Source organism: Notolabrus celidotus, chromosome 7 (assembly GCF_009762535.1).
Source record: "Notolabrus celidotus isolate fNotCel1 chromosome 7, fNotCel1.pri, whole genome shotgun sequence".
In the NCBI taxonomy this organism is placed as follows: Eukaryota; Metazoa; Chordata; class Actinopteri; order Labriformes; family Labridae; genus Notolabrus; species Notolabrus celidotus.
The window spans coordinates 16,396,127-16,419,964 of record NC_048278.1 but is presented as its reverse complement, the minus strand read 5'-3'; the positions used below and the strand labels follow the sequence as shown (position 1 = coordinate 16,419,964).

The 23,838-nt window shown below is 38.5% G+C and overlaps 1 protein-coding gene across 2 annotated transcripts; it reads right to left on the bottom strand.

The window, feature by feature from the left end:
* Positions 1-7,267: 7,267 nt before the first annotated feature.
* On the bottom strand, positions 7,268-21,913 carry LOC117816219. Of its 2 annotated transcripts, XM_034688399.1 has the most exons (6): positions 21,846-21,913; positions 21,644-21,728; positions 21,128-21,460; positions 18,873-18,952; positions 9,782-9,889; positions 7,268-7,958 (listed from the first exon to the last, which is right to left on the bottom strand). In XM_034688399.1, exons 2-6 carry the CDS (start codon positions 21,705-21,707, stop codon positions 7,950-7,952), a joined length of 594 nt encoding a protein of 197 aa, XP_034544290.1. In that variant the 5' UTR covers positions 21,708-21,728; positions 21,846-21,913; the 3' UTR covers positions 7,268-7,949. The 2 variants fall into 2 exon arrangements, with proteins under 2 accessions (XP_034544290.1, XP_034544289.1); XM_034688398.1 differs by lacking the exons at positions 7,268-7,958; positions 9,782-9,889 and having other exon boundaries at positions 15,897-18,952.
* Between the last annotated feature and the right edge of the window lie 1,925 nt (positions 21,914-23,838).

Below are 23,838 nucleotides of genomic sequence, written 5' to 3'. Positions count from 1 at the left end.
CAATGATCCAACCTAGGACAGGGGAAACAGAGAATCTAAATACACAGAGTAATCAACACAGGTGTGGAACCCAGGACACACATGAAGCAAATCAGGTTAATCAAAAAGGAGAGAAACACACAAGGACAAGAAGTAAACCTAAACTGAAAACACAGGGGGTCAAGAACTACGAAATAAAATACAAAAGAGACACGGGTCACCAAACACACAAGAGAGATAAAGGATAACTAATACAGAATAAATGACAGGAAATACTGCATTAAAATACAATTATCAAAAGTATTAAGAGTGACAACGGTTAAACATCAGAGCTCTAGATATCTTGATGAAGCTAATAACTGTAAAATTGTCTAACTGTTGATAAATGTTCTTATAGAGTTGAGGCAGAGCAGTGCTAGACATGTTTTACTTGATGGTAAACTGTGGTTTTAAGGAAAGTGTTCCCAAGGTATATGACATAAAAAGCAATAACTGAAGTAAAGACACACACAAAGTCTTAAGCATTGGCACATCTTCTTTCCCCATCAGTCTGCATGTCCTTAAACAACCATCAAACTTAAATGTCAAAGGGAAACTTTGACAGCCGCACACAACCATTAGTTGTGTATCTGTGTTTGTGTGTATTTAGATGTGTTTACATCCTGGCATGTGGGAGAGAAGATGGTCTATGGTTCTGAGGTCTTAATCCATCTGGAAAGCTCTGCAGGGCTCCCGCAGAAAGAGGCAGGCCTCATTGATTGTGTCCTGGAGATTTTACTTTGATTAGAGGTCAGGATAACCTCAGGCCTCCTCAGCCTCATTTACCCTGCTGCTGCTAACTCTCAAGATGGGCTTTTACCTCTGGTTTGTTATCTTTGTGTTATTTGGGGGGTTATACTGACATTGTTTTTTTCTTCTTCTCTGCCTTAGTATGACAGCCGTGACATTTAACTGAAACTCCATTTTACCTGATGTTATATTCATAGAGCAATAAATCTACATCCCATCCAGCTTCTTTGCTTTCCTAAAACCTTTTGTTAACTGACACAAAGACTTGAAGAATAATGAAAAAAATGTCTGCATGAAGCTACCTCTTAAATGGAAAATTAACTATATTAAATATCAATGTTCACTTAGTAACAGCGGTCTGTTAAGAAAATGATTAGCTCTTAAACACTGAAATAGAAAGGCCTTTCAATTCAAGGGGAGTGTTCCCGAAGGCAACTGCTTGAGTGCACTGCTGTGCACACATTGTCATTTAGCTTACTTACACTTCTAACCTGTCTACCATTTTTACTTCTGTATTGTCATAAAAGTCTTAAAATGTAGGTTATTATATTGAAATGATAGGGCTGTCAATATTAATGCATTTATCTTTTAATTGTGTGCCTTTTTGGTCTCTTTTGACACACCATAGTTAAGCACCCACTCCTACTGCCACTGTAATGGAATATGACACCACTGTGCTCTTGAAAAGAACATTTCACTCTAAAAGAAACTCCTAGATGGCACAGGTTACTAAAGTGAAATGCATGTAACCCTTTCTGCACCCTTTACTATAGGGAGTGCCAAAAGTTCACAAACTTATTTCCCTTATGCGAGCTAGTAAACCCTTTATTTATGCGTTCATGTTCTATTAATGAACTTTTCCTCCAAAATACCATAATAAGTATCAAATACACCAAAATAACTGTCATAGTTGTAAGGAATATTTAAAAACCTTGTTCATACACACTCACACTAGCTGGCAGCTAAGGAAATCAAAAAGAGAAATCCGCCCAAAAACCTACAATGCAGTTCTGATCAATGCTGGGGAGCGTGGTGCCTGTATGCAATTGGAGCCAGTTTACTTTGACTATGAAGAAACAACAGGTGAGTACTTGCAGTGGCAGAGTTCAAGTCACAAGAGTCCCAGGAGACACCTCAAAGCTGGGAGGATACACTCGGGGGTAGGTGACAACCTGGGAGTGTATGGACTGACTGTTGAGGACCCTCGTCACAGGAAATCTCCTTTCTCACCTAGTGGTGTTGGAGTTCAGCTAGCTGCTGGTCTCTCTCTCAGAAGACACAAAGGCAAACGGCAACAAAACAATTTTGCTCCTCAGAGCTGGAAGTGTAATTGGGCAGACTAAGACCAGTTATGGCAGAGTAGTACAAATCTCCCATCTCTCTCATGGTCTCGTAGTCTCTGTGAATCTCACACCCAAGCTCTCTTAAAACAGGTCTCAGCTTTGCATACGTCCACAGTATCATCTCACATCTTCCTTAAAGTTACAGCACACATTTGCTATTCTGTCTTATTTCCGTTGTTTGGACATAGTTTGACTTCATACTCCATGCTTCAGCATATCGCCAAAAATCGTGAGAAACAAGGGTAGAAATATTAATTCTGGTGTTATATTGATTCCTATCCAAGTACTGCACATGTCTTTGTTTGAATGTCTTGTTCTTTCTGTGGTTGGGTGACAAATTTGTTTCTGTGACTCATAGACTGTCAGAGGATGTAGAAGTGATTCAAATTCATCACGCTGCTCAATGGCCCATTTTGATGCATGTGGAGAGTCATCCAAAAAAACAATACAGGATGCATTGTCGTGATATGACACGACAGATTTGGTACATGCCTAATCTACTTCAAAATCTCCCCATGAATAAGAGTGAATAAAATCAGACAATGTTTTCATGAAAACACTAAACAGCAAATTCCATCTTGCTAGCATTATCACCAGAAACAGCTTTGTTGTTGTGAAACGTGTTTGTTTGGATTTTTGACTTTATATTGAGTGTGCTTCTGTGCTTGCATGTGTCTGTCTGCTTGTATGTCTGTGTGCAAGTGCGTGCATAGGCTGCGAGTGTTCTCCTTGTATTTTTTTCTGAGAGAGTACATTTTGTGTGGCATGCTGTATTTTGCTTTCACGCAATCTCCTGCATTGGATGTATTTTTGCTGAATGCCATGCATGCGTTTATTTCAAAGTGACCCAAGGAGTAATCCTTAGTGTGTGTTGTGACCACTTTATAAGACTTAAAGAGCTACAAAGGTTACTTAATTGAAAATTTAAGAAATAAAGAGGCAAATCAGTTGAATCTAAAGGAGGAAAACACAATCTTAAATTAATATATCTGTTGATATGTATTGTACTTAAACCACATATGAAACATCTGTAGAAGGGAACTGCTTAGTGAAACAGTCAAGTTAAGAGACATTGGGCCTCATTCACTAACAGTGTGTACGCACAAATATGTGCTTAAACAATGCGTACGAACGTTTGAAGCACAAATCTGGGATTCATCAAAATACTCTTGATTGAATTTATTCGTACTCTGCGAACAAAAATAGACCTTCCTTAGACCATGCGTACCCACAAATGATGATGACCAACTATCTCAAAAAATGTAAACACACTCTTTGAACTAAATGCATAACATATTTAAAATACTTTCAGTAAAAGAAAAAAGCCTTTAATAGAATAATAAAAAACGTTGAATTGACTAAATGTATTAAATAACCATGAAATTTACGCCTTTTCACCCTTATCATACTTAGAATATTGAATCTTTAATTAAATACTTAGTTTACAATCAAAAATATGATGACATGTACACAAATGATCGATTACTCCCACCAACAGTGCCATGAATTAGCGCATCGGTTGCCAAAATCAGTTAGTTGATTAGTTGGAGTCTATTTAAGCCTTAATACTTTTTTTTTTTTTTTTTCCTTGAAGACATTCATTTTGAACAACAGCACTGTGGGGATGCGTTTTGGAGGCAGGAAATTAAAAAAAATGGAGGGCTTGTTCTTAAGTCTCTATCCTGTTTGTGCTACAAAATTGTTGTTTTTAGGTGACCGCGAATATGGCCTTAAAACCTGGCTTATGACTCCATTTGTGAATCCTGAAACCCCAAGAGGTGCGCTATAACAACATCCATGCTCACACACGTGCCGTAGTAGAGCGCACATTTGGGCTGCTGAATGCTCGTTGGATGTGTTTGGACACAGCTGGTGGCAAGTTACTCTACGCCCCTGAGAAAGTGTGAAAGATAATTATGCTGTGTTCATTAAAATAAATGAATTACCATTAGGTGACGGTTGAATATCATCACTTTATCCCTCATTTCGGGAACATATTCCTGATATGGAGGTGTCTCCAACGATCGCAGGCATTCTTTAATCCTGAATTGTCAGATCAGGTGGTTCCTGTCCTCTCCAGTTTCCTTCCTTTTTTCTGTTCTAGTCTTCTTCTTTTTTTGCATCCACTTTAATATCAAACCATTTTTTCTTAACCTGAGCCACAGTGCAAACCTCAGGAGACACAGCATTAACAGCCTCAGTAATTGAAACCCAGGCTTCATTTTTATTTTTTTTGTCATGGTGACTCCTGCTGACACGCTTCGGAAAAGTGTTGGTTTTCTTGCCTCAACCTCCGTAACAATCACCTCTACCCCTCTTGTCTTGATGCGCCAAACAGATGTCCTTATATAGATGAATTGGGGCGTGGTAGTATGCTGATTGCAGGTTGCGGGCACGCGCCTCTCAATTTAGAATTATTCTGATTCACTAATACGCAAGATGGTGAGAACAAAATTGGCTGGTACGCACATGTCATGAATCTGGCGGTGATTTTGCGCATGCACTTATTTTATGCCCAGAGTAAGAACATTTCTACGCATTTATTAGTGAATGAGAACCAATGGTTTGATGGATTAGAAGGAATTGATTCCAATTCCTGAATCTATGAAATAAATAATTGCACTTCTTGTCTTTGTTTTTAGGTCCATATTATCTGTCATGTTTTAGTCTGTACTTTGTTTTCTTTTAGTGATTTTTGGTTATTCTCATCCCAGTTAAGGTTTATTTACTTTTTAGGGTCTTTTGTTATATGTATTGATTTCCCTTTTGTTAAATGTTGTCCTTTTTTGTATATTCTCATGTCTGTGTATTCCTTGTCTGTGTTTTTGTCTAGTGCTTCCTGTTTTATTTTGTTGAATCTCCCTGTGTGTTATGTTTAGTTTTACTTCCTGTGTTTTCCCTCTTCATGTTTGTCTTCACCTGTGCCTTTTTGATCTCACCTGTGTCCCCTTGCTTGTTACCCAGGCTGTTTCCGAAATCGCCTACTATACTAGCAGTACGTACTGATATGTCCAAAATTCAGTATGTAGTAAGTAGTGTGTGAACAAGAGCAAAATCTGCAGTAAGCCAAAACTCCCCGGATGTCTACTGATTCGGGAAAATATCTCAGTATGCATCAGACCAGTCTGCCTCGCGTACTGTTTCCCATAATGCACAGCGCTCGTTCTGCTTTTGTTTTTTCCTCATTTTCTGACGGGAAGAAATCCGTTTTTTGGTGCTGTGAAAGTTATCAAATTACATATAAACTACTTCCTAACTTTTTAAATCATAAATGGATGCTAAATAAGCATTTTATTTATCGGCTTCGCCGTTGTTTACTTCCGCTTTCTGAAACCGGAAATCCAGCGAAGTCTGGCTCAGCATGCTGCATGACAGATCGAACAGAACAGTCATACTACATACTAAATTCAAACGCAGTATGTAGTAGGCAATACCTACTGCCTACTACATTAGTAAGTAGTATGTAGCAGGCCGTTTCGGAAACAGCCCCAGTGTGTGTATTTAGTCCCTGTGTTTCCTCCTTTCTGTGTCTGTTCATTGTGATGTGTCATGTCAAGTCTTACCCTGCGTTCCTGTGTTCCTGTTTCCAGTGGTTTTTGTTTGAAGTAAGATTTGTTTTATCTCAGTTTTAGTTTATTAAATCCTATATGTTTTGAATCTGCATTTTGGGTCTTTTTCCTGAATCTGGAGATAATTAACTGACACGGAAGGGAGGAAACACAGGGACTAAATACACACACTGGGTATCAAGTAAGGGGACACAGATGAGACCAACTAGGCACAGGTGAAGACAATCAAAAAAGAGGGAAAACACAGGAAGTAAAACTAAACATAACACACAGGGATATTCAACAAAATAAAACCGGAAGCACTAGACAAAAATACAGGCAAGGAATACACAGACATGAGAGTATACAAAAAGAAAAAAATATAACACAAGGTTCATCAGTACATGAAACTAAATAATCCTGAACAGGGACACGAATAACCGAAAATCACTGAAAGAAAACAAAGAACAGACCAAACATGACATTAACGACGTAAAGCAGTTTTTACAAGTGTCTTGATTTGATTTCATCCACAGGTCTGTGCTAATTTGCACACCGACCGCTGACATCAGTCTGATTAGCTGCATCTGTATGCTTAGCTCTTAGGCGACAACTCAAACTCAAAGTACTTTGATGATATTATCTTATTTACACACAGTGCATAATACTTTTGACTGGTCATCTGAGCTGACTGAGTTTTTTTAAGTCAATTATATCATTCAAAAGGGCTGCGGTGGTGTTATTTCTAATCACAACGGCAGCAGGAAGAAGCTACGGAAGCATAACATACAGTGCTCTGAAGGGACAAAATACCACACAATATTAAAAATAACCCATTGTGATTAAAACCTTAACACCAACAGCCTGAGTTATTTTATGTGTTCAGACTGTTACATGACATTTCTGTGAAAGAGGAACCCAGATGACAGTTGATAGTTATAATGCCATAAGTGAAATGTTTCACTAATTGTTTGGTTTTCGGCGGCAGAAAAAAAAATCACAACCTAATATCTATCTACGCTGGTCTTCTTGAATACATTTCACATACTAGTATCAGTAAAAAAAATAATCCTTGAAAATCTCAAGTTGTTTTTTTCTGCACTGTGAAATGTCACATTATTTCCAGGTTGAATAGGCTCTGTCACGAGGATGATCTCCTTTGAGGAGAAAGTCCCTACCATTTAAGGTCCTCGAAGGAGACCCTCCAATTATCCTTTCATCATAATTGGGAAACAAACCAGACTTGCTCACCAAGCAGTTTCATCTCTCAGTCCTACAGCCTCAGACACTTCGAAATCATTTTTCTTTTCTAATGGCTTCATCTATCTCTATAAAACAAAAGAGCCACCATGCTCTCCAACCTTTTAGGTAGTAACTTGAATTATAATGTATACAAATCTAGTGCTTGTAAGAGCTTAAAAAGTAAGCTAATTGGGGCATGCATGACACTAACACTCACTCCTTCTCAGAAAGTCACGTAGTATATAAATTTGTTGACATCAAGTCTTGTCTCAGGTAACTAAATTGGCATTAGATTCTGCTGTGGCTTCCTGAGTTAGCAGCAAGTCTCATAATGTAAACAAACTGTGATACATTTTGGGATTTAAATATCTGTTTAATCAGCCAGAAAATGTGTCACTTTGGAACATCCCCAGTTATAAGAGGGTCCATCAGTCTCTTTATGTGTTGCTCGAGAGAAAATTTGCTTTGTTGTGGAAATGTTCTTCAAGTAACAAAATGTTTTTTTCATGTAACACAGCACACATACAGCCAAAACTTCAATGGCCTTCAACTTCATGCCTGTTTGTTTCTACTTTACCCCAGTGTTGACATCAGACAAGAGACATGCACAAATAATATTTTTCCAAAGACGGCAATGGGAAGATGTGGCAGCACTGATTTTACAATCTTTCAATATTTTGTATCACTTTAAATTCTTGGGACTTAACATATGTCATAAGTAATGTATTCATGAGACAGAAAGACTTCCCTTGCAGTTCTTGCGAGATCATGTCTTGAAGTGTCTGTACTATATAGAAAATACAATGAAGAGTGGCAGATCAATAGTCAGGCTGGAAAAGTGTTACATAAATCACTACAGTTACATAACTACACTTACACAAAACCAGAGGCAGGAATCTGAAGCAGTAGAACATAACATAAAGCTGTTGCGGTCTCGGAGTAATGACGACAATCTGAGCGATTTTCTCAGTGAGCTCTGTCAATCAGAAGCTAGTTTTGCCTCTGGTCTATTCTGACCCCTCCGCTCATGCAGAGAATGGATGGTGGGCTATAAAACCTGTAGATTAAAGGAAAGCACAAATTACCTGGGGCTTGAAGATAAATGGAAAGGTAATGAAAATGGAGAACAGTCAGAAATGACTTTTTGACTTGAACTAATCAACATCCATTGATGCAAGACCTGGAGGAGATTGCAATATTCCAGAAAGGCGGTTTTATGTAACAATATGTAAGATGAAGCTGTATTGACAGTATATGATTCAAAGAGGCTTGATTTAAGGTCACCTCATTCTGCTCTCTTACAGTTTACCTCCTCAAAAATGTTCTACCATTAGTGTATTTGTGGTAAGATACTGACCATTGGTTTGCTTGCTTTCACATGAACATTGAAAGATTGATGGTATATTGAAGTGGTATTACCCAGAATGGTTCAATAAGCTATGCATATTTCATAGATTGGCTCCTGGAAATACCAATACTTGCTCCATATGAGGGTAAAATAGAAGATGCAGTCAATTTTGAGTCTAATAATTGGTTTGCTTGCACTAATGAAATATGCTGTGTACTACAAGATCCAGACAGTCTCTCAATAATATCTCTTTATTTGGACTTTGATCAAGAAATGGAGCAGTTTTGCTTTGATAATGTGAGTAAGAGCCTCCAGGGAACAGAGAATCACTGAGGCCATGCTAATAGATGCCAGAGTGGTTCCCTGTTACTGCTTTTCTGTCATGTTTTTTCTCTGACTGTAGACTATGATAATTTTCAACAGCATTATATGTAAAGTAAATGTTGACCTAACTATCTCCTTATATATCTCCTAAAATACATATGTCTAGTATTTTATCAAACATCTGTTTTACTCATCTTTTTTCTCTGTTCCTGTATTCACTGGGTTTCACAAAGCCACTCCCTCTATTCTTCTGTATGTTTGCCTCAAGGATTCAGTTATTTAAGCAAGGATAAGGCAACAATCAATACTTGCCCTCAGGGTCAATCTATGTCTTCAACAAGACTTCAGCCAACTTCAATGAATAGGGAAGGATGGTCAGTGTTTCAGTATTATCCCAATTATACCTCAAAATACAGACAAATGAGGGATCGTTCAAAAAGCCTACTAAAAAAACATTTTGACAAAGCAAATGATTCGATGTTTCAAAATGTCTTCTATGACTCTTTCTGTACTTTAAATAGTTTTGAAGATTTCAGTTACTAATGTTATTATTAGTGTGTTTTATGGGGACTGACACTTTGGTTAACAGATGTGTCTCTGACCACCTTGTAGTTGAAAGTCTTAGTTATGACACTGCAAAAAGTTAACACTGTTGTGTTACAGAAACATTTATCAAGCAACTACATACTGCCTACCAGCAGAGCTGCCAAAGGAGCCAGATATTAACAAAAATACTAAGACAGAATGAGTAACGTGATGTTTTAAGTGTTTAGAGTGCTAACACTAGAAGTTTACCAATAAAGATATGCTGTGTGGCTGCAATTCCACAAATGATGTCACTTTTAAATAGCCATGACAATTCTTTGAAGCAAAATGGAGATGTGTAGAAACTAAGCTAATTTACATCTCTCTAAAGTCCAATTGACTGTAGGTTATAATGCATGGGGCACTATTTCTAAAGTTGTACACACTGAAAATAACAGCAATTTATGAAGCTTTTATTTAGCAACATTTAACATTTAGCATTAAGATTTAACAATCAACATTTAGCATTAAGATTTAACAATCAAAATTTATATTTAACATTTATATTTACATTTGACATTAATATTTATGTTTATATTTAAATAAGAAACTCCTAATTCTGCAACATAGACTGATTAAAAGAAGATTAAAGCAAGTTCCTCGTACTTGTTGTACTTACTTACCTTGTTCAAACATTTTTTTAGATGACAAATAGACATCCTTGATATGCGTAATTCCTCTGAAATACAGGAACAGGGTATCTTCCAATCAATCATGCAGTCACAAACCACCTGTGTGGGTACACAGGAATTTAAGTAAGTACAGTGGAAAGAATATTTTCCTATATACAATGGAATAGCAGTGCCTCAGTAAAGCATGTGGTTTCAAACCAGGAACAGAAATCTACAGTATCACGTCCTGTGTAAAAAAAAAACTAAACCCTGTTTCCTTGGAAATGATGACATAGAAATCCATAATCACATATTGGCTACACACAGAAGGTATCATATTTTGATTTCAAATGGAAAACCTCATAATCCATAGTTTGGATTTTTGTGTGTTTTATTTTTTAGATATACGTCGACCAAATGATTACGACATGACATAAATGTTGCATGTAAGTAATGGGAAACACCATCATTATTTATTTTTTCCTTAAACCTGTATTTCTCTAGAATGGATTGGTATAAGTTAAAGCATGTAGCTGTAAATGTGGTATTTCAACACACATCATAACAACTTTGGCACCACTGTGTTTCCTGTTTGTATTGTATTGTATTGTATGTGTTTATTTCAGGCCTTCGTATGTGACATACAGAGGGTGCACTTTTCTCTTCAGAGATTAATAAAGGAGGCATTCCTCTTAGTAGTTGTTTTCTTCAGTTTCAACACTATATGATGCAGATGTGAGTGGATGTAAATAGTTGCACAATACTGGTAGCAGAGTCTGAGGAAAAACATTATTTTAATGGCTAGATTTGCATGCAGTTACAAAAAATACTCTCCTCACGACACACACGACTAAACAAAAACACCTGCCTGCTGTTTGTTAGCTGTGTGTGAATGCAGCAGCTCATCCTGAAATGTCCTGTGAGAACAAAGCCTGACAGACTGAATGAACAATGTGGAGGGTAACTGGGGCATCAAGGCTTTCCAGTGTTGTTGAGAAACTGCTTTTCACATGCACAGAGACATGCAAAGCAAAACATACAGTGCAACAACATTGATCATAATTTACTGGAAGAGGCACGAACATACATGAACCCGTGTTTGCACTTAGACAAATGGGCTCCATTACTTGGACAAATAATTACTGAGGTGCCATATGCCACTTTAATCTGTAACTGCATTGGAGATCATAAATGAGGCAAGAGGAGAGGGAAAGTAAGGATTCAATGTGGACAGATTTGCACCAGTTTCCAGCTTTGTAAAAAAGTGGGAAAACTTGAACCAATACCTCATCATAGCTCTCACATTTGGAAGGAAGATGTGATGAATACAGTGCGTATTCAGCAGCTCTACCTTTACACTCTGATGTCTTACTTTGGCACTCAGAAGTGTGTCTTGTTGTTGGACTTTCATTCTCATAACAGCTATTTTCACTGGTCTGCAGCTCCTTAGAATGCTTGAGGCACATAAAGGAAGCATAGATAAGTATTTTCTTACTCCCATCTTTCAGCACTCCTTCTCCTGCTGTAACCTTAAAGACACCACATCTCCTGAGTCCAGTTGTGAAAGCAGCTCAGTCTCCCCATTGAGTTATTGATATCTATAAAGCTACAGCTGTTACATAAAGCAGCCTATAAGAAGTCTGAATGAACACAACATTTTGAATTTGTCCTCTAACTTGTGAAAAGGTACAGAGAAGAAAAACAACAGAGGTTACTTAAGTCATTGTTGGCAGCGGGGGAAATGTTTGGTCACTGAAGCTCTAGCGTTATTCTGTTTATGATATGTAGGAAAGGCTTCATAAAATCTCCTACGCAGTCACCTGAGATATTTGCAGACTGTATACTGTCTGGACTTTCTTTATTTAAGCTACCGTGTGTGTGGCTTTCACCTACAAACACGTACTGTGTAAACTGGAGCAGTTTGTGCAAGTTGCTTCTTTACGTAATGCCAAGGCAATACTTTTCATTATACTTTACCATAGTAATAAATCATAATTACAGTCGCACTTGGTTTCTGCTTTGGATTGTTCATTAAAAACACACATCATCCACTTTTAACTAAACCATTAAACATTGTGCAATTAACATGATCAACATTTGATCAAGTACCTTGAAGTACTGCTGTCCATATAAAGGTGTGTTTTCTTTTCATACTTATGGTTTGTGTTGATTTAAATCTCCTGTACTCTCACTGAAAGGTATGTTTGTAGTATAATCACCTGAATGTAAGAATCTAGTATTTGTTAACGTATAATTAACCTTCTTTGTCTGCACTTGAACCACCATTTTCCAAAGTATTCCTCTTTGTTGCGTTCTGCTGGTCTGGACTGACCTGTTGGCTAAACTGCTTGGCACTGCCTCCATGTGGCAGTGCAAAGTTTGGTCTGTATCTATGGTGTGAAATCGCTGACAAAATTATGGCACGAACAGATGAGATCCTCGCACAAGAAGTGGAACTCGCACGCAAATCATAGAGAACATGCAGAAAATGTGTCCTTGTGAGCGCTTACACATCACTCACATGCAACATTTCTCTGCTCAAGAGGGCACATTTTCAGCCTGTGAGAGTAAAACTACCTTTAGAGCGTGAGCAGAAGTGAACTGAGCGCTTACAGATTTAAAATGCGCGTGCAGCTGTTTCCCCTGCACGCTGTGCCCCTCATGCTCGCAGGGAACAGAGCTGCTCACTCTCATGTGTTAGTTTTGTCAGTTGCGGGAAGGGCACAGTGGGCGTACCCAGTCACGATGGTGTCTGAGTGTGATTGGCTGCAGTGACACAGCCCTTTGTTTTCTGATTCATCAATCAATCAATCAATCTTTATTTGTATAGCGCCAAATCACATGATTGGACAGTTTTTTTTTTCTTTTCACCGCTTTTGTTGTTATCGTCCGTCTCATGCACATAGACATGAGAGCTGCTATTTACGAGCTCCTTGGCTAATCTTACAAGGTCAAAATCTTCCATGCAAGTCTCTAAAGTGGAGACACTGTATTTGTTAGTCCCCCCCAAAGCTGGAACGTGGACAAAACTCTGTTATCCACACTTTGGACCGCAGCTATGAAGTGTCTCTGTTACATTGTTAGTAATGATTAGTTAGCGCTAAAGGTAGTTTTCCTCTCACAGGCTGAATATGTGCTCTCTTGAGCAGAAAAATGTTGCATGTGAGTGATTTGTAAGAGCTCTCAAGGAAAAATGTTCTGCATGGTCTCTATGATTTGCATGCGATAATTATGTCAGTGACTTCACGCCATAGTATCTTTGAGCTTCCTGACCATGTGCAGACGCAGGGAGAAGTGAATGCAGAAGTGAAGCAGAGTATGTACAAAAAGGTCTATCTGTACCCATATGTGCATCAGCTGCAGCGTGTAAATGTGCCTTGAAAGTGACCCCTTTGTACTTATTTTAAAATTATCATTTAAACTTCTTTACTTCAGCATATAAATTATGGCTGCTTTTAAGTTGCAGTCTACTACTTAGTTTGTGTTGGTCAAAGCGTTCAAGGGAAGCCCCCATGACTGTGGCGAAAATGAAAGTAAATATTTGAAGATTTACTCTATTTTTACAATTACACAAGAGTTAACATGAATAACTGCCTTGCTCCGAGGTAAAAAAAATAGCTTTAATTTTTTTTTTTTCAGTCTGGTTAATTCTGTGGTGTGAAAGCTTGCAAAGGTATTCTCACATCCTGTCCATGACAGCCAAAGACGACAAGTTACACCCATCACCAGCTCACCACCATTGTATCTAAAAGTGACTTTTTGCAGTGGTATACTATTGATATACACAATTTCTTAAGTGTAAAAAACAGCTGCGCAACCCAGGCTGAGAAAACTAAGTTAAAATACTCTAGTGAGAATACTGCAATCACTGGACCAGTATGTCTAATTAAAGATAACCCATTTCATGTGGTCAAAGCTCCTGTGATGAGTTTCAGTCAGGATGTGAAACAGACTGACATTATAACTGATGCCTCTCTGTGACCTGTTAAAACAAACAAGACCTTCAGTGACCAGACAGAATATCTATAAACAGTAGTGACAGGAAAAATTCAACATTGCTAATTTCACATAAAAGAAGTCCTTGCTGCAAACACTTTGTTTTCTCTTGATGAACACCCAACTTCAGAGATCAAACTGAGCCTGTGCTGCTTACATTGTCAGACAATGTGAAGTTGAAAAGTAATGATAATAGTTAAAAATAAAACAGCAAGCTCTTTGTCTGATATGAGGTTAAAAAATCTAGTTCGTTGATAAAAAATATTGTGAATTTATACGACTTTTTAAATAAAGAATGGTTAAAATAATTTAAAAAATCTAAACTCAGTTAAAAGTGTTTGAAGCACATTTTCTTTGTTCTGTGTTGTTGTAAGGAGATCCAGTTATATTGAGCTGTGATCTGCTAAGTAGTCTGAGTGAGACTTTTCTGTGATTGGCTGCTTTTGTCTCTGCTGGCGTCATTGGGAGATGGCGTTGTTTTTCCCGTACTAAACGTTGTTGATGAGGTAATGCCACCGAATTCATCTACGATCAGCAAAAAAAATTGTGTTCAATATGCAAACTTTACTGTGGAAAACATGACTAAAAGAAAGTAACTGCTATCTTCATAGCAGCGGACTATACAAGAAAATTTAAGGAAATTATTTAAACGACCATAGGAGGGTAGCAATCAAGCACCAACCTCCAGCTGCAAGAGTTGAAGCCAATGTAGAAGTGTTAAATACTGCAGTTTCTCCATTGACCACTTGAGGCTGGCTCAAAAAAGATCTTTACACCATTGGTGTGTCTAGCCGAAGAAGACGAAGAAGAATGCCACCAAAAACCTGGTTATTTCCTTCCTCCTTCTCAGGTATTTTCATGCTCAAAAATGGAGCAAAGGTGAGAAATACTTTGTTAATATGTGAAGACTTACAGGAAAGTGTTATTATAATTTTCAAATTAGAAAGAACCAAGTTTTGTGAACAGTTAAAATTAGCATGTGAGCTAGCCTTTGCTCTGCTACAGGAGCACCTGTTGAGTGCACCGTGTGTTGCCATTATTATGCCTCACTGTAAATTGGCACACAAACATTTTAAAATGTGTTTTACAGTTATCTTTGAGTTTGATTCATGCACCTTAACGAACTTGTGAGAATTTAAGCTTTAGCTATGTCGGTCTTACAGAAATGCATTAGTAAGTGATATAGACTATTTCAGTTACATAAGGTAACAGTAGTGTACAAAAATATAAGCTCAGAAGTGCTTTATACTATAAAGTGGTTAAGTCATGGACAAATGATTCTTGTATACATCAGCTCTGGGTGCAATAAATCCCCTGCCAACTGCCATTTACCGTAATGTTAGGTAACATGTTATCAATGGTCCATGTCTTCTCTGTTTGTTGACCGAAACCAGCTTTTATCTCCTTCCATGCCTCCATTCCTCCGTCTTCTCTCTCTGTCTCATCTACCCATCCTGTCTGGCTGTTTGTCGGTCAGTCAGTCAGCGTCTTATCTTGTCTCTTTAGATCAGTCCACTCCCCCATACCCTCCCCCCTTTCCCAAACCGCTGCTGTTGTATATGATATAACAGCTCACCTGACCAATGACCAGCAGGCTGTCAGGGTGATAATGTAAACCCCTCTGAGCAGAGATAACAGGCCACCAGGATAATTGGCCACACACACACACACACACACACACACACACACACACACACACACACACACACACACACACACACACGGAGCCTGGGGCACACAGTAAGACACCTCTCAGTTACCATGGGAACTTCACCTGAAGCCCCCTGTTTACACACACACACACACATCCACATCTCAGTGAATAGAGCGACCTCCCCCCTCGTGTACTTTGCCCAGATGAGATGCTCGCTGGAGAAGCAAACTTCAAACATTAGGAGGTGATGTAACAAGCAGCAGGGCCACTGTTAGCAACATGACCTGTAATAGCTGAGGTAACAATAAAAACCCTGCTGGTCTGTTTCAACACATAAACATGAAGCTGCCTGATTCTTATGTAAAGAGACTTAGAGACCCTGTATGTAGGTATTCCTCTAAAGAAAAAAATATGTAGCCACAGATATGTATGTTTATTTGTGACTTTAAGAGCATACAAGTCTAGCAGGACATTCTGTTGTTTGTATTCACTTTATTTATTCATCAGCTTTAATGCAGCAAACATTTGTTAAATGTTCTATGATCACACTCATAAATCATTTGATTCTGTAAAACCCAGCCTCCTCTCAACCTTGGGGAACAGTTAGAAATCATTGTTCGTTCAGAGCAGAGCTGTAGTGTGTGTTACTTGCTCCCTTTTGTGGTTGGAAGTGTACACTACAAGCAGACAGAGGAATTGATAGGGTTTGCTGTTAAAGTAATAACTAACACTAAGACTCTCTGATGGACCCAAGATAATAATCATTTTATACTGTAATTATGGGGCTGAAATAACCCGCTCAGTTGTATTAACAGTTCCACTTTTAGCTCAGTTCAGCGGCAGTTGTTTTGATCGTCCAGATTCTTGGAACATCTGCAAACTTCAGCTGTACAAAGACCCTGTCAGAATTAGTAAAATCTCACAAACGAAAAATAAATCACACTTGGGGTGATTTTTGTATTCCTTTTCTGATCAAGCATTAAACTTAAAGCTTGATTACATAAATTTAGCTCCATTCTTACTTTACAGACTAACTAAGAATGTCCTAAGATACATATATTTTTCGGCTTAAATATCTCAGCTGGATTTGTGATAGGATAATACCACTTTAAGCAGAATCTAAAGCTTGAATTAACACACTTATTTTACACAGTCATTCACATTAATCATGTTGCGGGACTCGTCGACAAAGATAAGTCCAAATTAAGTAAACTCAAGCCTCAGTTGATCCGAAGAAGTCTTAGAAGAAAGTCTGTTATTTACACAGACAAAACCACCCTTGACTCAGGAAAACTCTCATCATAGATTTGACTATTTAAGGCTGAATATGTGGTGCTAGTGGCTCAGCTTTTTAGGATGCTCCCTGGGTTAGCCAAGCAGCATACATGGCTTTCCAGGAAGCACATTGCAATATCCCTGGCAAGGGAAGAAACAAGGCTTTCAGACTTGAAAAGAGGAAGCTGGGGTTGTGGAGGCAAAGCTTTGCCAGAAGCAATAGCAGAGTGTGAGCAGCACTGGGGTAGCAGGATCAGTGAGAAGGAAGGCATGTTTAAATGGACTCTCCTTGTGGTGAGTATATGAGCTGTGATTGGATTTAAGTGACTGGAAACAAAGATTCGATCAGCAGCCTGTCAGCTGCAGCTGGGATGTACAATGTCCGTGTCCTGCATTAAGTAACTCAAAGCTTCATTCATGAAAAATCACATTGATCACACATTGTGAAGGACAATCTTATAACTTAAAGTGGTTCTTGTGAGTCTGAATTGCAAGCTATAGCATAATTTTTTTTTCAAATGTTCATGCAACATTCCTCAGTCTTTGACAGCATTATGTACACAGCAATGTAAAGGGGCTGCCAGATGTTTTAGGCTCCATGAATGACTATCAAATGGGTCCAACAGCTTCACTATCACAAGTGTTCCAATATTTACGAAGACCCCTGTCAGTTTTAAAAGAAAATTGCTCAACAAAACATGTTACATAAAGCAGACATTCAAATTATCCACCTTTTTGCACCAGTTTATCCTCATAAGTGTAGATATGTGTGGATGTGATCGTGTGTGTATGTTTATGTGAGTGTTTTTGTCATCTCCCTATCTGGATGCATCCATGTGCACTGAACTAGTCAAGGTGACCTTGTATTTGTTTATACAGTGAGCTCTCAGTTGCAGCAAGATCCTGCTCAGAGTTCAAACTGTCCTTGCATGGCACCGATTTAGTGGCACCATTAGCACAGAGTCAATCTGACTTTAAAAGCTCTCAAATGTCCTGTCAGAAGAACAGACATGGAGACATTAAGAGGCAGAGTTGTAGCCTTCTGATTCAAACTTAACAGTATATTGGATGGTTTTACTGGAAATTATTTAGGGATGAAGAAATGTATAATTATTAAAGCAATTCCCGGCACCACATACTTTTCACCTCAGGTGTTGTGGAAATCTCACAAGGTAAAAAACCTAGGTGTATGCATGCATGAGCAAACACCACTGGAGCTTAATAAGCATTTTTCTAGTTTATAATAAATCCACCCTTTATAAGCACCAACTTTTATGCCTCTATCTATTGCCTCTGAAACTGTTACTTTTGTAGCATCAACATCAGTCTGATCACATCCTGTTCACCAGAGGGCAGCATATGCCAACAAACCACACACAGTCATTGCATGACTGAGGTTTCCTGTGACCAGCTGTTTGATATTTTGCACACAAAGACCTCAGTATTTCCTGAAGGAAATTCAAAGAAAAGAGCTATTTTGTTCTAGAGGGGCAGATTTTTCCTTCAGTTGTACTTGGACAGAAAACATGCATCTACACAGCTTTTTCTTTTCTATTTTTGGTGGCTATTTCTTCTCACTTTCTCAGAACACTTCTGAATTTAGTCTGTGTGGAAGTTTTAGGGTGCGTGCCCATGTTTCAGTGTATATTTGTTACAGTGAAGCCATTACACCCTGCTCATTTGGGAAACTATGAAATTAAATAACTGTATTTTTTTTTTTTTTACATTCGAGTGATTCTTAGCTTTTTAGTAGTCTGTGATTTCCCTGTTTATTTCCACTTGACAGCTAAACTGATGTATGGCCCTAAAGATAACATAAATGTCAGTACCTCATGGTTCCGAGGTGCTCACACTCCATGATGTGGTTTGACTTTGATAAATTCCTTATATCAGGGTGACAACAAGTAACACTGTGACAATTAAATCTATCAATGTGCGTCCCTGTGATCCTGCTCCATTCCCCAAAGGGCTTCGGCTTACTGATGAATTGTCAAGATCAGTAACCAAAGTGCTGGTGATGTATCTGTCTGTTTCAGTGCTCCACAAGGAACAGTTGTAAGGCAACCCTGTTTTTTTTTCCTCCAGGTAGCTTTGGATTGTCAGCCAACCCCCATCTTCAACATTTTTAAGGGTGATTTGTCCTAGTTTTTGATGGTGGGAGCCTTGAAACCAGCGTACCTCTCCATCTGGGTAGACATGGGTGAAGGTACAGGTTGGGCGGCCATGTTCCATAACACCCTCAACTTGTCCACAGCACTCTGTAGGAAAGACCATAGGAGGAGTTTTTAAGTTTACTTTAATCAAATTCTTGGTCCAAAGCATTTTAAGGCACTCAATGTTCTCATGTAAAATGAGATACCATCAAATGCCAGCACTACCATGATTTTATATAACGAACATAAAGCACAAGACAGGGGTGGTGGATAGTAGCTTTTGCAAATGTTGCTATAGTTGTTAAACTCACTTGTATTTCTTAATGTGTAAATGTTTGAATTCAATTTTATTTTGACTTAAACATTTAATTTTTACGTAAAAGTGTATGATGCTATGTGGTATTGCTTATTTTACTTAAAGGCACCCTGCAGAGTTCAGGAGTAAATTACGACCAAAGTTTAGGAGTAGTATGCTATTGAACATGCTTAAAAGACATAGTAGTATTGCCTATGGTTTACTCTGCACAACTGATTGATAGGCAGCAGTAGCCAGAATATATATATATATATATATATATATATGTATATATATATATATATATATATATATATATATATATACAGTGTTGCCTGAGCATGGGTGTTATGGCTGTCGAGCTGCAGATTGGCGGGCCTTCCTGGTCACGTGACCAATTGGCCAATGAGACGGGAATGCTATGGTCTTGATTAGCTCAGACAGACACCTGTTGAGGAGGCGAGAAGAATAGAGACGCCGTTGTCGGAAGCCGGGGAAGACATTGTTGAGAAATTCTCCCCCTTTTCCCATTGCGTTGAGTTTTGTCGTGTTATATTATCTTAAAATGAACTGTCATCTGAAACCCTGAGGGGTAACAAGAAGGAAGCAGCGTGAGCTAGTCCAGGAACCGTACATGGTGGCCTGGAAAGAAGTCGCTACAGATAAGATCTGCCTTTTGCTCGACAGCCACCTGTTTCTTTCCTTTATTATGGCCACGGGCAGCCAACGCTTGGATGCCCTAGATCACGCTCGTGCCAGGGTTGTGTTGCCGTGACAATATACTGTATATACATATATATGTATATATAATTTTAAAAAATTAAATGATATACGATTTTTTTTTCTTTTGTATTTATGATGGCTATTCATGCTCTCTCTCTCGGGTATGAAAACTTCAGAACTTAATCTGTATTGAAATGTATATTTGTATAGTTACAGTGAAGCCATTACACCCTGCACATTCAGGAAATTATGAAAGGAAAATAACAGGTTTTATTTTACGTTCCTAGCTTTTTAGTAGTCTTTGATTTCCCTGTTTATTTCCATATGACAGCTCAAAGGATGTATAATAAACCTTTGGACTTAAAGATAACATGAAACTTGGTGCCTCATCATTCCTAGGTGCTTATTATAGCTTCACCCTGCTCACGCCACATTATGTGGTTTGACTTTGATAAATTCCTTATATCAGTGTGACAAAAAGTACGAAAAACAGGATAATCGGCAACACAATTGAAAATTATTTTTAATTTCTGCAACCGCTGCAAGGCCTTTTTTATTATATAAAAAAAAAATGTTCACAATAAATTATTCGTCTGTTGAAGGAAAGGATTATGAGATTTACTGCTTCAGCGTGTATAGAACAAAAAGCAGAGAGATAAGATTAAATCTTTGTCTACAGGGGGCGTCAAAATTGTCTCAATTGAGAGTTCCTCACTGGATCTTTAAATAAGATATTTTTTAACCAAAAGGGAAACTAGAGTTGAGAGTTGCTTTTTCAATCAGGTTAGGAAGTTTTGTTTTAGTACAGAATACATAGTAAAGCCCAGCACCCAGAAACACCTATCACTATATGTCAGCAGTGAAACAGTTAATTTACAATTTATAATGGCTGCTGCACCTGTTTCAAAAATATCTTTGGCCTTTACAGCATTTTGGCTCTCTCCTGTAGATTTGTGCTATAAATCACAGCAAAGAGGCAAACATAAAGAGTGGAAGAGGAATTCTTAATAATTAAAGATGAATATAAACACTGCAGGGTTGTAAAAAAAAAAAAAAACGACACATAAAGTAATATAGTCAGTAACATGACCTTTGATTGTTTAATATCAAAACTCCAATTGGCCCCTTTAATAAAAAAAACAGAAACTCCAGGGATCACGACTATTAAGGTAAACAGCCAAAGAAAACCAGCCATTCACTACAGCAGGTAAACACACAGTAATCTTTTTGTTTGCTTAAGTGAAATAGAAGTGGACTCTGACCTTGTAACTCCACCGTAGTGCTTTTGACTCGAGTTCCTTTGTTAGACCGTAGTTTACAGCCGAAGTCTCCAGTGTCCATTGGTTGCAGTTTTTTAAAAATGAGTGTGAGTTTTCCCTGGTGATACTTGCAATCAAAGTCACTTACAGTGAACCCCGGGTTTATTATTGGATTCTTGTCTTCACTGTTCATCGTACATAAGGAGGTATTATTGTGATACCACTCCATATGTTTGATTGACAGCCCATGTTGAGATGAGGACACCTCGCAGTGAAGGCTAACCGGCTGGCCACACACTGCAGAAATCTTGGGACTCACACGTAGGCTCAACAACTCTGCAAACAAAGACACAGATATTTTACTTAGTATTAATGTAAGAATTATTTTCAGTACAATCACCCACACGGTCTATCTGTAATATCCTAATCTTATCAAGATGGAGCCTATTTAAAATACTAAAAATACAGTATTTGTGGCCAACTTTCCTAAGGACAAGTCAATTTAAAAGTGTGACATACCTTGTGCAGTAGACGTGAATGCAACCATGAACCAGAGAAGTAAATGCAGGGCTGTTAACTCCATTGTCAATTTTTTTACATTTCACTGTAACACAGAGAGCCATCGAATCAAAACAGAGCTCAGTTGTTGAAGTTTAAATTTTCATCTCAGCAGGCTTACACATCTTGTATATTTGAAAAAGTCTCTTTGATTGGAACTCACCTCAGAAGGACTTCTGCTCAGCTCTCCTTCAGCGCTTGTACTCTGCTCTCTTAGGGCTTTTAGTGCACTTAAATCGTTCTTCAGACTTGTACCTACATAAAGACGTTAATGATTAAAAAATCATGAAGGCTATTAGCTTATCACTGCTTACAGTGTTTGGGAAACAGAGCCACAAGGAAAGGGAGGACACATGTCTTGTGAGTGTGTGAAAGGGAGAGAGAGAAAGTAAAAGAAGGAGAAGAAGGGCAAGTAAAAGCCTGTTCAGAAAAAACAGGAACTGTACAAGTGGAGACTTGTATGAGTGTCTTTCATGTGTCGAAAGAGCCTTCAGTATCCTCATTATACTGCAGTTCACTTTTGTATAGATTTTTCCATGAGTGTTGGATATTGTTCAGACTGAAAGGCAGTAGCCACAGGGTAAATGTTGTAATCCACTATGATCCAAAGCATGTCTTTCTCAAGTTTAGGATCACAATGCATCTTTTTAAATGAGTCACTTTAATCGGAAACAGTACTTAAAATGAGATAAGTGAGCTAGAAAAAAAAAGACACTGGTGGTGTTTAAAGGCAAAAAAGTTGCCTTAAAGGGATAGTTCCGTTCTTTGATATTGGGGTTGTATGAGATACATGTCAATAGCAAGTGTATTACCTAAAGGGGTTTGCTGTCATCTCTGCCCCTGTGATGAGCCAGTGCCAGTTCTCTGCCCAGATTCTCATCTGGGCAGAGAACTGGCACATAAGCTAGGCTATCAACTGCTTCAGATGGGGCCAATTTTACATAATTACGTAATTTAGCAAACACACCAGGTATGTGTAAATGTTCAGATATTAAGAGATTTTGCAGGGCTGCACGGTGTTGCAGTGGGTACCGCTGTTGCCTCACAGCGAGAAGGTTCCTGGTTCGAGTCCCCGGTTGGGCCTTTCTGTGTGGAGTTTGCATGTTATCCCTGTGCATGTGTGGGTTCTCTCCAGGTACTCCGGCTTCCTGCTCAAAAACATGCTCAAAAGGTAAATTGATCACTCTAAATTACTCAATAATAATAGTAATAATAATAACTATTTGTATTGCGCTCTTCATGGACAAAGAACATCACAAAGTGCTTTACACAGATAAAATACAGACATTTTCAAAAGAGAAGAACATGCAGGAGTCAATAAAACAGTGCAATTAAAATTGTATTGCTGGTGAACCATAATTATCCAGAAAGCCTGTCTGAAAAGGTTTGTTTTTAAAAGCTTCTTGAAGATATCGGCTCATCCTGCAGAGCGTAATGTTGTGTGCTCGTTATACTTCATGTATGGCACGGGAGACCAGAGAGAGTTATAGCGTAACATGTATTGTCTTTTGGCGATATCATAACACTGCACTCAGTGACGCATCACGTAAACACAAAGGAGGGCGTGACCGTATCCCAGGAAGGACAAACTTAAGATGTCAATACGAAACACTTAAGGATGTGGGCAAGTCATACCACAGCTTTGGGGATACAGCCTGAAAGGCTCCGTAACCTCAGGTTTTTAGGTGAGTGCGTGGGATTGTTAATAAGTGTAATGTTTCAGATCTGAGGGAATGGGTTGGCTGGTGAGGGTGAACAAGCTCAACTAGTTAATCTGGGGACAGACCCAGAAGGGACTTGTGGGTGAGAACGAAAATTTTAAACTGGACTCTAAAGGTAGGGACAGTGGAGGGATCGTAATACGGGGCTGATATGAGACTGTATTTTTGATCTGATTAATAATCTGGCGGCAGCATTCTGAAGTGATTGCAGGCGGTTGAGGGGAACATGTACTTCTGAGTCAACCCTACACAGCAATGGTCGATGCAAACGTGAGCACTACATACTTGTGCATCAATGTGTCGGTGTCACGCAGGAATACTCCACCAAAAGGCTTGGTCTCTCTGAGAGTGACCAGTCTACTTCCGGCCCCACTACATTTTACTGTTTACTTTTTCAGAGCAATTCTGAGAGTATTATGTTCATTCAGAGCTGAT